The 13466-nt window shown below is 35.0% G+C and overlaps 2 protein-coding genes across 2 annotated transcripts; both read right to left on the bottom strand.

Moving 5' to 3' along the window:
- Positions 1–1324: 1324 nt before the first annotated feature.
- Positions 1325–1899, bottom strand: LOC133036945 (uncharacterized). The gene has a single exon (XM_061113724.1). The coding sequence runs from the start codon at positions 1897–1899 to the stop codon at positions 1360–1362; it is 540 nt and encodes a 179-aa protein (XP_060969707.1). The 3' UTR covers positions 1325–1359.
- A 29-nt stretch (positions 1900–1928) lies between these two features.
- On the bottom strand, positions 1929–7438 carry LOC133036944 (uncharacterized). The gene is made up of 5 exons (XM_061113723.1): positions 6915–7438; positions 4689–5920; positions 3442–4407; positions 2078–2484; positions 1929–1949 (listed from the first exon to the last, which is right to left on the bottom strand). Exons 2-5 carry the CDS (start codon positions 5908–5910, stop codon positions 1929–1931), a joined length of 2616 nt encoding a protein of 871 aa, XP_060969706.1. The 5' UTR covers positions 5911–5920; positions 6915–7438.
- Between the last annotated feature and the right edge of the window lie 6028 nt (positions 7439–13466).

Genomic DNA, 13466 nt, shown 5'->3' with positions numbered 1-13466 from the left:
ACCTACCCTGCCTTGTGTTATTCTCACACTTGGCATCCAACAGGGCAATTAATTACCATAAGTTGTACTCACCCATGATAATGTTATAACCTGCAAGTGTTATGCTCACACAAGCAGCAAGACCCTAATATTATTCTCGTGCTAATGATGCTCACAAAATATAAGGAAATCACAACACTATCAAATTAAATAACAAACCAACCCAAGTTGTATGCATAACATACACCCTGTGTACAGATGTCCACTCTTCTTACCTCAGTTGCTAAGACCACACTTGCTACCTCGAGCACCTCAACGAATTTCCTTGTTGAGAACAAGATCCTCAGAAACGGTCAGAACGCGGTCGCCGGCGTTCTCGTCGGTTTCGTCGCCGGTAAAGTGTAACTTTGTCTCCGATTGCTCTTGAAGCGTCCTTTCGATTGGGGAAGCTCTCCACAATGCTCAGGACCTCAAAACGATCAAGAAAAGTGGTCCGAGAAGGCAGATCGGGGTTGTCTTCTTCGTTGGCGGTGTACCGTCTTTAATGGAGTGCAAAATTTTGGATTTTTGTTTTGGACGTTAAAGCTTCGTTTTCTTACGTCAAAAACAATCCTTAGGGTCCCATGCACTCAAATATAACCTCCCTTGACCCAAGAACAAGCTTAAACACGTTCGAATTCGAGTCCGTAACTAAGCCGCACCTTTGAAGCTTCAAAAATGGCGAATCTTAAAACGACGACTTCCGCCCCTTATACCACGTTAAAAAGCTTCCTTAGGTCGTATATAAGTGATCCCAAACCCCCACATTCACCCAGGTTTCACTCCGCTTGAAGAAACGAAAATTTTCGGTACCGTATACGCCGTATACGTGCTCTCTCTCTCTCTCTCTCGTTGGTTCTCTGTTTTGGGTGAACAAAAAATAGAGTTTAAAACCTAATTTCTATCGTGTTTAAACCCAAGCAAAATATCGCATTGAACCGAAGTGGAGCGATTCCCATTCCACCAAAATAGGCGTTCGGTTCGTGTGTTCCGTTCGTGCGTAAGTAAGTTCGTATATACGTATGATAATAATAATAATAATAATAATAATAATAATAATAATAATAATATGTTAATAATACGTATGATAATAATAATAATAATAATAATAATAATATACCCATATAACAATATCCAGACATATGTATCTATTAGGCATTATCCACATGCCAATAAAATCAAATATTATATCATCATAAAAATAATCCCATACATATTTAAATCCATAAATATGTAAAATAAAAAAAATACTCTCAGCTAAATAAAATTACAAAAATACCCTTTCGGAGTTAACGGATATTACAATTATCCCCCTCTAAAAGAAAATTTCGTCCCGAAATTTTACTCAAATAATTCTGGATATTGTTCTCGCATATCAGACTCTAGCTCCCAAGTAGCTTCCTCAACCACGCTGTTTCTCCATAGGACTTTCACCAAGGTAATTGTCTTATTTCTCAAAATCTTATCCTTTTGATCAAGAATCTTTACCGGACGTTCATTGTAGGACAAATCTTCCTGCAAACCCAGTGTTTCATAGCTCAAAACATGCGATGGGTCTGACACATATTTCCGGAGTTGAGATACATGAAATACATTGTGCACCCCAGCTAATGATGGCGGTAAAGCTATTCTATAAGCTACACTGCCCACTCTATCCAATATCTGAAATGGACCAACATATCTAGGACTTAGTTTCCCTCTCTTACCAAATCTCTTCACTGAGAGTCCTTTTCGTGGTGTCACTCGAAGAAACACATGATCACCCACTTCGAACTCAATGTCCCTCCGCTTCAGGTCTGCGTAAGATTTTTGTCTGCTCTGAGCTGTGATCATTCTAGCCCTGATCTTCTGAATAGCTTCGTTGGTGTCTTTGAATCGCATCTGGCCCTAGGAGTTTGTTCTCTCCCAACTCATCCCAATGCAGTGGAGACCTGCATTTTCTTCCATACAACATCTCATAGGGTGCTACCCCGATAGTAGACTGATAGCTGTTGTTGTAAGAAAATTCAATCAAAGGCAGGTATTTGCTCCATGATCCTTGGAAATCTATCACACATGCCCTCAACATATCTTCCAAGATCTGATTTGTTCTCTCAGTCTGACCATCTGTCTCTGGATGATATGCAGTGCTGAACTTCAATCGAGTTCCCATTGCTCTCTGTAAGCTTTCCCAAAAAGATGAAGTGAACCGAGCATCTCGATCACAAACAATAGAATACGGTGCCCCATGTAATCTCACAATCTCATTCACATAAAGTTCAGCAAAATGGTCCATGGAGTAAGTCATGCGTACTGGTAGAAAATGGGCAGATTTTGTATACCTATCAATGACTACCCAAATGGCGTCATGTTGCTTTGTAGTCTTAGGTAATCCAGTCACAAAATCCATGGAAATCTCTTCCCACTTCCATTCAGGGAGCTTCAGTGGTTGTAACAATCCCGCTGGTCTTTGATGCTCTGCTTTAACTTGTTGACATGTTAAGCATTTGGCCACAAATTCAACTACATCCTTTTTCATACCAGGCCACCAATACAATGCTTTTAGGTCATGGTACATTTTAGTGGTCCCGGGATGAACTGAATAAGGTGTAGTATGAGCTTCTACCAATATCCCCTTCTTGAGCTCATCATTATCGGGCACATAAATTCGTCCCTTGAACCGAATTAATCCCGTGTCTGATATTTCATAATCTTTGGCGTTACTATTCAAAATTTCTTGCTTTAGTTCACTGAGCTTTTGATCTGTCGTCTGCCCCTCCTTAATTCTTTCTAACAAAGTGGATTGAAGTGTGACCTTTCCAAGTTGTCCTGTAATAAACTCTATACCAGCTCGTTCCATGTCTTCCACTAATTCCCTTAATACTCCTTGTAAAGTGGAAACTAGTCCGGGACCTCTACGGCTGAGTGCATCCGCTACCACATTGGCTTTACCAGGATGGTACATTATCTCGCAGTCGTAGTCTTTGACTAGCTCCAACCATCTCCTCTGCCTCATGTTTAACTCCCTCTGGGTGAAAAAGTACTTTAAACTCTTATGATCGGTGTAGATTTCACATTTCACTCCATAGAGATAATGACGCCAAATTTTTAGTGCAAAAACCACTGCGGCTAACTCTAGGTCATGTGTCGGGTATCTCTGTTCGTATTCTTTTAATTGCCTTGAAGCGTAAGCAATTACCTTCCCTTCTTGCATTAGAACACAACCCAACCCTTGTTTAGATGCATCACAATATACCGCAAATTGTCCCTCTTCTGTTGGTAAACTGAGGATTGGTGCTGAGATAAGTCTATTCTTCAACTCTTGGAAGCTTTGCTCACACTTGTCTGACCAGGAAAATTTTAGATTCTTCCTAGTTAGTTCTGTTAAGGGTGTGGCTATCTTTGAGAACCCCTCAACAAACCTTCTATAATAGCCTGCTAAACCCAAAAAGCTTCGAACCTCTAAGGCGGTCTTTGGTCTAGGCCATTCTTTAACTGCAGCAACCTTGGCAGGATCTACTTTTATTCCCCCGTTAGTGACAATGTGGCCCAAAAATGCAACCTCGGACAACCAGAACTCACATTTTTTGTACTTGGCATACAATTGATGTTCTCTCAGTCGCTGCAAGGTCAAGCGTAAGTGCTCCTCATGTTCCTCCGCTGTCTTAGAATAAATCAGTATATCATCTATGAATACAATGACAAACTGATCCAGATATTCCTTGAAGACTCGGTTCATGAGGTCCATAAAAGCTGCTGGGGCATTTGTAAGTCCAAATGACATCACCATGAACTCATAATGCTCGTATCTCGTTCTGAAGGCTGTCTTCGGTATATCTTCATTTTTGATTCTTAACTGATGATACCCTGAACGAAGATCAATCTTAGAAAACACCTTTTTCCCTTGAAGCTGGTCAAACAGATCGTCAATCCTCGGTAGTGGGTACCGATTCTTTATAGTCACCTTGTTCAATTCTCGGTAATCTATGCACATTCTCATAGTACCGTCTTTCTTTTTAACAAATAGAACTGGTGCGCCCCACGGAGAGTAGCTAGGTCTGATAAACCCTAACTTAAGCAATTCTTCCAACTGTATTTTGAGTTCTTTCAATTCAGATGGTGCCATTCTATATGGTGCACGGGAAACTGGTGCTGTCCCGGGCACTAATTCTATCACAAATTCGATTTCTCTGTGTGGTGGTAACCCGGGTAACTCCTCTGGAAATACATCAAGAAACTCAGCAACTACCCGTGTTTCCTCCGGCTTTCTTTCAATTTTCTTGGTGTCATCAACCACATTAACTAGATACCCTAAGCACCCACGCTGTAATAGTTGCCCAGCCTTCATTGCCGAAATAATAGGAGTGCGGGGTTTCTTTCCTACCCCCCTGAACTCGAAAGTCTCTCCATCTTCTCGGTGTGAAAACAACTTTCTTTTGCTTGCGATCAATTGATGCTCCATATTTGGTAAGAAAATCCATGCCCAAGATTACATCAAAATCAAATAAATCTAATACAATCGAATACAAATAATTCTCTACCATCTATCCTGACAGGTATACCCCTAAGCCAACTTCTAGAGATTACAACCTCCCCAGATGGTAACATGGTCCCAAACCCCACAGTAAATAATTCACTCGGTGCATTTATATGATTTACAATTGTGCTAGCAATAAAAGAATGAGTTGCACCAGAATCAAACAAAACTTTACAAGTGGTGTTGGCCATAGGAATACGACCCGATACAACCGAAGGACCGGCCTCGCCTTGCTTGAGTGATGGCAAAAACTGCGGCTGGAACATACTTGTCATCTTTCTTGGGTTACTGCTCTGTTCCCGCCTCCGTCCCCACAGTGGGCAATTGCGTTTGATGTGTCCTTCTTTTCCACATTTGTAGCATGCTTTTGCGCGACACTCGCCGAGATGACGTTTGGTACATTTAGGGCATTCTGGAATGTTTCGCCCACTGTTGCCATTAAATCGTTGGTCGTTATCACTTTTGTACCTCTTGTCTTGACTTGGCTGCCCGGACTGGTCCTGTCCCCGTTTCTTGTGGTCATTAGAATTGGCTCCACCTTTCTTAGATTCTCTCCTGGCAGCATTTTCCTTCCAAATTTTATTTTCACTCCGCTCCGCCGTAAGAGCCATTTCGACAACTTGAGCATAACTGAATTGACCCCTTGACACAATTTCCACATCTCGAGCAACCATTGGTTTTAGGCCCTCCACAAATCGATGTGCTCGCACTCTATCAGTAGGTACCAGATCTGGAGCGAATTTTGCCAACCTATCAAATTTTTGTGCATACTCAGTCACAGTAAGACTCCCTTGGACTAACCCAGTAAATTCATCGACCTTTGCTGCTAGAACTGCTGAGTTATAATACTTCTCATTAAAGACCCTTTTGAAATCGTCCCAGTTCATGGTATCCACATCCTTTGTTTGTTCCACCACCTCCCACCAGATACGAGCATCTTTCCTCAGCATGTAAGATGCACACTTCACTCGGTCATTCCCATCCACCCTTAGCATCTGCAAAATGCTTTCTATGCGACTTATCCACTCCTCAGCCACTACCGGGTCTATGCCTCCCTCAAACTCAGGTGGGTGTTGTTTCCGAAATCTCTCTGCTAACAACTCATGTCTAGCCTCTTTAGCAGGATATACCACTGCAGCTGGTGGGTCTCTATTTTCTGCATCCTGCCTTATTTGGACTGGCGGCTCCGGTTGACGTCTCAGCTGACGAAGTTCTTCATCCTGCCTATGAATGATTCCTTCCAGTGCGGCAATGCGCTCTTCCCATCCCTGTGGTGCTTGAGGTGGTTCATTGATCCCTCCATCATCTCGGCCTTGGCCTTGGCCTCGACCTCGACCTCGACCTCGACCCACTCTAACTGACCTTCTAGGAGGCATTTCTAAACTCCTGAACCACACAAACCAATACACATCAAGATCATTTTGATCATCAATTTTACATGAAAATAATGTTACCCTCTCGCATGCAGAAATTTAAGGCAACTTAATTATAAGTAATAACCACTTACAGTACAGTGAGTCGAGCTCGTCTCATGGCGGTAAACTTTACATGTTAGGGCTAACCACATTCTTTAGGACCGTATTGCTCTGGTACCATATTCTAACACCCCGATTTCCTGAGATGTCACATAGGATAGTCCGTATAAAACAATTTAATAAGATAAAGACAAACAAATACTTCTTTATTGAAAAATATTCAAGCATGAGATCTCATTGTTTAAAACAAAATTCTTTTAGTACTGCAAACTTAAATAAGAACTAGTTAAGTCAAAATAATAGTTCCAAAATGTTTAGCAGAAAAAAAAACATTAAAAGCAAAATACTGTGCCAGCCCCCTAACATGCGGTCCACGCCTCGAGCTCTTCATTCTCACTGCTTAGCCTTACCCTTACCTGCACACAGAGTACCCGTGAGCTAACGCCCAGTAAGAAGAGCTATGTAGGACATAACCCTCCTAACTAGTTACTTGACATAATTTGCTCTTTAATATTAATCAACAGTAATTCACATTCCATAAATATATCCACAACGCATGTTGTTTTCACATGCACACATCAAGTCTCATACCGCACATTATACTCACATACGATAATCAACTATTCTATCATGTTGATCAGACATGAGGTAACCTACCCTGCCTTGTGTTATTCTCACACTTGGCATCCAACAGGGCAATTAATTACCATAAGTTGTACTCACCCATGATAATGTTATAACCTGCAAGTGTTATGCTCACACAAGCAGCAAGACCCTAATATTATTCTCGTGCTAATGATGCTCACAAAATATAAGGAAATCACAACACTATCAAATTAAATAACAAACCAACCCAAGTTGTATGCATAACATACACCCTGTGTACAGATGTCCACTCTTCTTACCTCAGTTGCTAAGACCACACTTGCTACCTCGAGCACCTCAACGAATTTCCTTGTTGAGAACAAGATCCTCAGAAACGGTCAGAACGCGGTCGCCGGCGTTCTCGTCGGTTTCGTCGCCGGTAAAGTGTAACTTTGTCTCCGATTGCTCTTGAAGCATCCTTTCGATTGGGGAAGCTCTCCACAATGCTCAGGACCTCAAAACGATCAAGAAAAGTGGTCCGAGAAGGCAGATCGGGGTTGTCTTCTTCGTTGGCGGTGTACCGTCTTTAATGGAGTCCAAAATTTTGGATTTTCGTTTTGGACGTTAAAGCTTCGTTTTCTTACGTCAAAAACAATCCTTAGGGTCCCATGCACTCAAATATAACCTCCCTTGACCCAAGAACAAGCTTAAACACGTTCGAATTCGAGTCTGTAACTAAGCCGCACCTTTGAAGCTTCAAAAATGGCGAATCTTAAAACGACGACTTCCGCCCCTTATACCACGTTAAAAAGCTTCCTTAGGTCGTATATAAGTGATCCCAAACCCCCACATTCACCCAGGTTTCACTCCGCTTGAAGAAACGAAAATTTTCGGTACCGTATACGCTGTATACGTGCTCTCTCTCTCTCTCTCTCGTTGGTTCTCTGTTTTGGGTGAACGAAAAATAGAGTTTAAAACCTAATTTCTATCGTGTTTAAACCCAAGCAAAATATCGCATTGAACCGAAGTGGAGCGATTCCCATTCCACCAAAATAGGCGTTCGGTTCGTGTGTTCCGTTCGTGCGTAAGTAAGTTCGTATATACGTATAATAATAATAATAATAATAATAATAATAATAATAATAATAATAATATACCCATATAACAATATCCAGACATATGTATCTATTAGGCATTATCCACATGCCAATAAAATCAAATATTATATCATCATAAAAATAATCCCATAAATATTTAAATCCATAAATATGTAAAATAAAAAAAATACTCTCAGCTAAATAAAATTACAAAAATACCCTTTCGGAGTTAACGGATATTACACTTTAAGACTAAGTCATCAACATAACATTCTAGTATTTGAAGTGTAAAATACTTGTTAGAGATTAAGCAATCAAATTAAGATACCATAAAATGTTATGAGGATTAGAAATCTTGGCTCAAGTCATTCGAATAGACTATGCAAGAATTCTTCTATCTTATTCTCATAATTCTGATAAGTTATTTCTATCCACATGAATGGTTAGATTTGCTTTCTCAGTAGTGTTCTTAAGTTCCTATCACAAGTGTCAATCAAATGAAGATGGGTAAAGAATTTTAAAATTTTCCCACTCAATTAAGGTAGTGTGATACATTATCAAAGAACTTTATTGGTATCAGTTTCTATTACAACAGTAAATATAAATTGGAACATATAATCAAGATCAAAGATTTATTTTGATAATAGCTAATACATTATATTACTTCCATGTTTAAAATTATGTGTCACAAAGAGTACTGTGGAATATAGTCCACCCCTAAGTATATAGAGATTATGATCCACCTCTAAGGGATATAGAGATCATGATTCTCTAAGTGTTATAGAGATTATGTGGAGTTTGAATATAATCCAGAGTTCAATAGATATAAAAGATTGTTGAACTGCATATTATTCTTAACTTTTTCTCCACCCCTATCAGATCAAAAGATCTTTTTATTAAGCAAATTCTTAATAATTGTTTTTAGAATTAACAATTATTCACAAACATAGAAAATAATTTCTAGTGTTTATATAGTAATAACTCTATGAAGAGTTTAAGGAACTATAAAATTTGTATCGATAATAAAAACACATACACATACAAACATATAAATATAATTGGTAATTGATACATAAGATAAAGAAGATAAAGCTCAATTCATAAATTGCAATTTATTTTGAAAATAGAAAACTTTATTATAAAATCTTAAAAAAAAAGTTTGCAATAATATGGAAGAAAATAGGGAATAAAATCCCAAACTAATAATTGAATTCCAAATTGTTCTTAAACTGAAACAATTAATTCAAAAATAAATAAACGAGCTTCATCTTATCTTGGACGAACTCCACCCCTTTGTCCAGCTTTCCGATTCAACTCGCTAAGATAGCACCTGAGTTCAAGCAGCTTGGGCTGTAATAAGAAGAAAAACAAATAAACAAGGTTAGTAGTCCAGGATTAATGATCCAAATGGATAATAATTCACTAAAACTCGTCAGTTTATAGGAAAAAAGAAATACCTTTTTTCTTTGCAAGAAGTTTAGGACATTGAGGTTTCCAATGACCTTTCTCATTGCAGTAGAAACACTTTCCTTTTAGTGTATCACCAGGAGCAGCAGCCTTTTTGTTTTTAACTGTTTTCACAGCTTGAGCTCGCTTCTTGATATTTTTCCACTTCTTCTTTGTCTTAGGTCTGGAAGTAGCGGCAACGTGTGCCTCAGCTTTCATCATCCCATTACCATTTCCAGAATTCTGAGGTTTACTCCCTTTCTTCTTGGGTCCTCCAATCAAATTTTCATATGTCTGAACATCATTGACTAACGTGTGAAAGTCTTGTTCCTTCTTATTCATGACATAATTTGATGTATAGGGCAGAAAAGCTGGAGTCAGACTATTCAAGATGAGACTCACTTGAGTTGTCTGATCCATTTCAGCACCATGATTCTAGGCTTCCTAGAAATAACTCGCCATTTGGAGAAGGTGATCACGCACATTATGATGGGGTTCCATCCGTGCATTTATAAATTTCTTAGTCGCGTCAAAGCGAGACTGAATAGATGTCATTCCGAATAGCTCAGTTAACTTTGTCATTATATCTGCAGCTGTGACAGTGTTTGCAAACCTTGTTTTCAAGGTGTCAACCATGCTAGAAAGCATGAAGTATCGAGCTTTGTTATTAGCATTCTGCCAACGCTCGAACTTCTCTTTAACGGCTTTAGTTGCATTGTCACCCGGCTGTTCAGGAGACGGCTCAGTTAACACAAACATGGCACTTTCACCTATGAGAGCAATATTAATGTTCTCTTTCCATTTAGGGAAGTTAGATCCATTTAGCTTATTTTCAGTCAACAGTGATAACATGGGATTTGACATGGTTTAAGGATACTACAAAAATAATAAATAGAAATCAATTATGGTTTAACACAAAATCTTATTCAGAAATTATTAGCACATAGCAAGTAGGAATGATAAGAGAAAATACTAAAACATACAAACCTAAATAATTTCCAAGGTTTTCAACAAACTGATATCAGTGTCCCGTTTAGGCGAGAGTCAAAGCTACCATCCATTGAATAGAGTTGTCAGCTCATCTAAAATGAGAAAAAAATTCTAGCAACCTTTTATTCGATCGAAAAGAGAATCCGACGTTGTCCTGTTTAGGCGAGAGTCAAGGTCATTCCTATTTCATGAGCTCCCACCATTGTTTCATACTTTTGTAAGTCTTATACAGTCGCCACCATTAGGGTGATCAATACTAATATAAAACACTTACAAATAATACTTATCTTTCGAGATTTTACGGCGCTAACTTGCTAATGAACGTTCCTCCATTAGGGAGGATTACTCACTAAAACAATAGCTATGTAAAACCAACAATGGAGATCGAATATCCTAATAATAATAAAGCTCATTATTTAAAATGTATTTTCTTCTATTATTCTTCTAAATTTATTTATTTTAAATATATATTTATTTAATTAAAATTTCAAAAATTAGAATAAAATTCTAAATGAAATTTAATTATAATATTTATAAAATTTTACTTAGATGGATATGAAAATAAAATGAATTATTTCCATCTTAGTAGTAATTTTAAATAAATATTAAGAAAATTATTTAATTCGAGTTGTATTAATTTAAATTAATTTGCAACTCAAATTTAATTTTCCATAAATATATATTGCATTTCGAAAAAATTAAAGTATATAATTATACAATTTTCGAAATACTTAAAAATAAATTAATCTTTACTAGAAAAAATACTTCAAGCAAAAATATTATCTATCTAGATTTTTCTTTGACTAATTAATTCAAATTCCAATTATAATATATTTTAATTCATTTATCTTAAATTAATCATTAAATGAAAAAATCATTGATTAAAGTTGGTTCAAAAATTAATTAAAATAAATAATTAATTTACAACTTTAATCTATTTTTCAAGATAAATTTAAAAATATCTTGCATAATTAAATGCAATTTCGAAAATTGATTAATAAAATAAATAAAATATATTTTGAAAATTATTCAAATTTAAGTTATTATGAAAAAAAAATTCCAACTTAAAATAATTTTCTATTTAATTAAATATCATGAAAATAACAATATTTAAGTATCATGATGAAAATCAACTTAGATATTTAATTTTCAATTTAATTAAATGTATTAAATTCAAGAAATAAATAATTAAGTATAGAGGAGACTTAATTATTAATTCTAGTTTAATACTAGGAAAAATATACTTAACTTGAATTGTACCAAAATTAATTATAAAACAATTAATTTCACAATCTATGATATTTTCCTTGTTTTTTTAATATTAGAAATAATAACTAGTATTAGAAATAACTATCTAGAAAATATCTCAATTTAACTAAGTATTTTTCAAAAATTTGAAAAAGAAACTAATTTAAGTTGTTATAGAAAGAATCTAAAAAAAATATCCAACTTAAATATTTTTCAAATAAAATTTAATTAAATATCAAAATTAAGTTGTAACCACCTAATTTAGGAATATTCCATTTTAAGTTTAACAACTTAAAAAATATCTCTAGAATCTTCAATAACCAACTCCTAGAATTCCTCAACATAATTTTAAATTCAAAAGATATTCAAATTTAAGTTGATATGAAAAAAAATTAGTTAGAAATAACTAACTTACAACTTAAATAGGAATATTTAATGAAATAATTAAAATTAGCTTCAGAAAGAATCTAGTTAGTTAAAATTCCTTATTTAATTAAATACAAGAAAAATACAGATAGTTTATCTAGAAAAAAATATAATTAAACTAAGAGTGTTTTTCTTAAAATTAACTTTAAAATATTAATGAAAAATAAATTTCATATCATTTTAAAAGTTAATTATGTTACTAATCAATTTTATTAGGTTAAACTAATTTAATTAACCTATTACAGTTATTCAAATCAGACAAATAGGCCTTCACAGTTGGGGTAGTTAAGGTGAGGGGGAGCTGGGTTCAGTGTGTCGTACCCACTTCTGTTGGCCCCCATCTCTCACACAAGGCCCAAAAGAGAGAAATTTAACCTTAAAATGAGCAACTGTTATTAATTGAATAGGCCCAAAAACTAAATGGGCCTAAATAAAATCTATCATGGTGTGACATTTTATTTAGCAACAACCTATATGCATCTATAACAAAAAGTAAACATATAGGCTCACACAGGCACACTGATTTGGATGGATCATATCATGTTACTAGGTCATACACAGATGAAAGAAGAATGTAAAATTTACCTGTTACAAATTATTTACTTGACCTATTGACAATTGAACCATGGGTTAAAATCAGATCATTGGATCTGTCAACAAGTTAACCATGGCAATTTAGATCAAGCAATAATAGGTTTTATAAAACTTACACATAAGCTAAAACACAAATTCCTGCAACAAGTTGAATTTGGATAGTTGGATGTAGGATTTATTTAATTTTAAATTAATTAATTAAATTTCGAAAATAATAAATAATAAAAAAATATTTTCGGATTTTTAAATGAAATAAAATAATATTTAAAATTAAACCTACAATTTTAAAAAATTAGATTTCAACTAACCTAAATATCATTTCAAAAAAAAAAAAATTGCTAACCTCTTTTAAATTTTCATGTTATTTTTATAAATTAAATATTCAATAAAATAAAATTGATAAATAAATATCCTTTTTCTGATTTTATAATTTAATTTAACTAAAAAAATAACAAAATTTAAAAGTTAGCAAAATATCTTATTTCTATTCAAAATATCATGATAATAGTAATCTTATTTTAAAATTTAAATAAGGTCAAATTATTTAAAAAAAAATTAATAAAAAAATATCTTACCTTAAATTTAAAAATCAGATAAAATAATCAAATTTAAAAATAAGATAAAAATTAAGCAAAAAAGATTAGATATTTACCTACTTTCTAGTTCAAATTACACTATTATCTTAAATTAATTTTAAAAATCCAATTAATTTAATTCTGATAATTAGAATTGAAATAGGAATAGTAAATATCTAAATACAAAACTACACAAAAAATCGGAAGTTAATTCCATGAAATAGCATGAAAAATCAAAGAAAACGAAAAAATTTGCAAGTAGTACGGACAGTATGTCCACACGCACGAGCATGGAGGCTTGACCGAGTGGATGTTGGGTGTGTCCTAAATAAAACCCATTTCAATATAATCAGATTTACTTGTTAATAAAGATCAGAAATAACATTTTATGTTGCATGGTTCACATGATTTATTTCATGATTATATGTATATAATGTATGAATTCTATTTAAGTCCAGAACATATGAATTTGTTAATGATTATAGTGTTGTCAGCA

The sequence above is a fragment of the Cannabis sativa genome, chromosome 4 (assembly GCF_029168945.1).
Source record: "Cannabis sativa cultivar Pink pepper isolate KNU-18-1 chromosome 4, ASM2916894v1, whole genome shotgun sequence".
Taxonomy (NCBI): domain Eukaryota; kingdom Viridiplantae; phylum Streptophyta; class Magnoliopsida; order Rosales; family Cannabaceae; genus Cannabis; species Cannabis sativa.
This window is presented reverse-complemented; position numbering and strand designations above follow the sequence as displayed.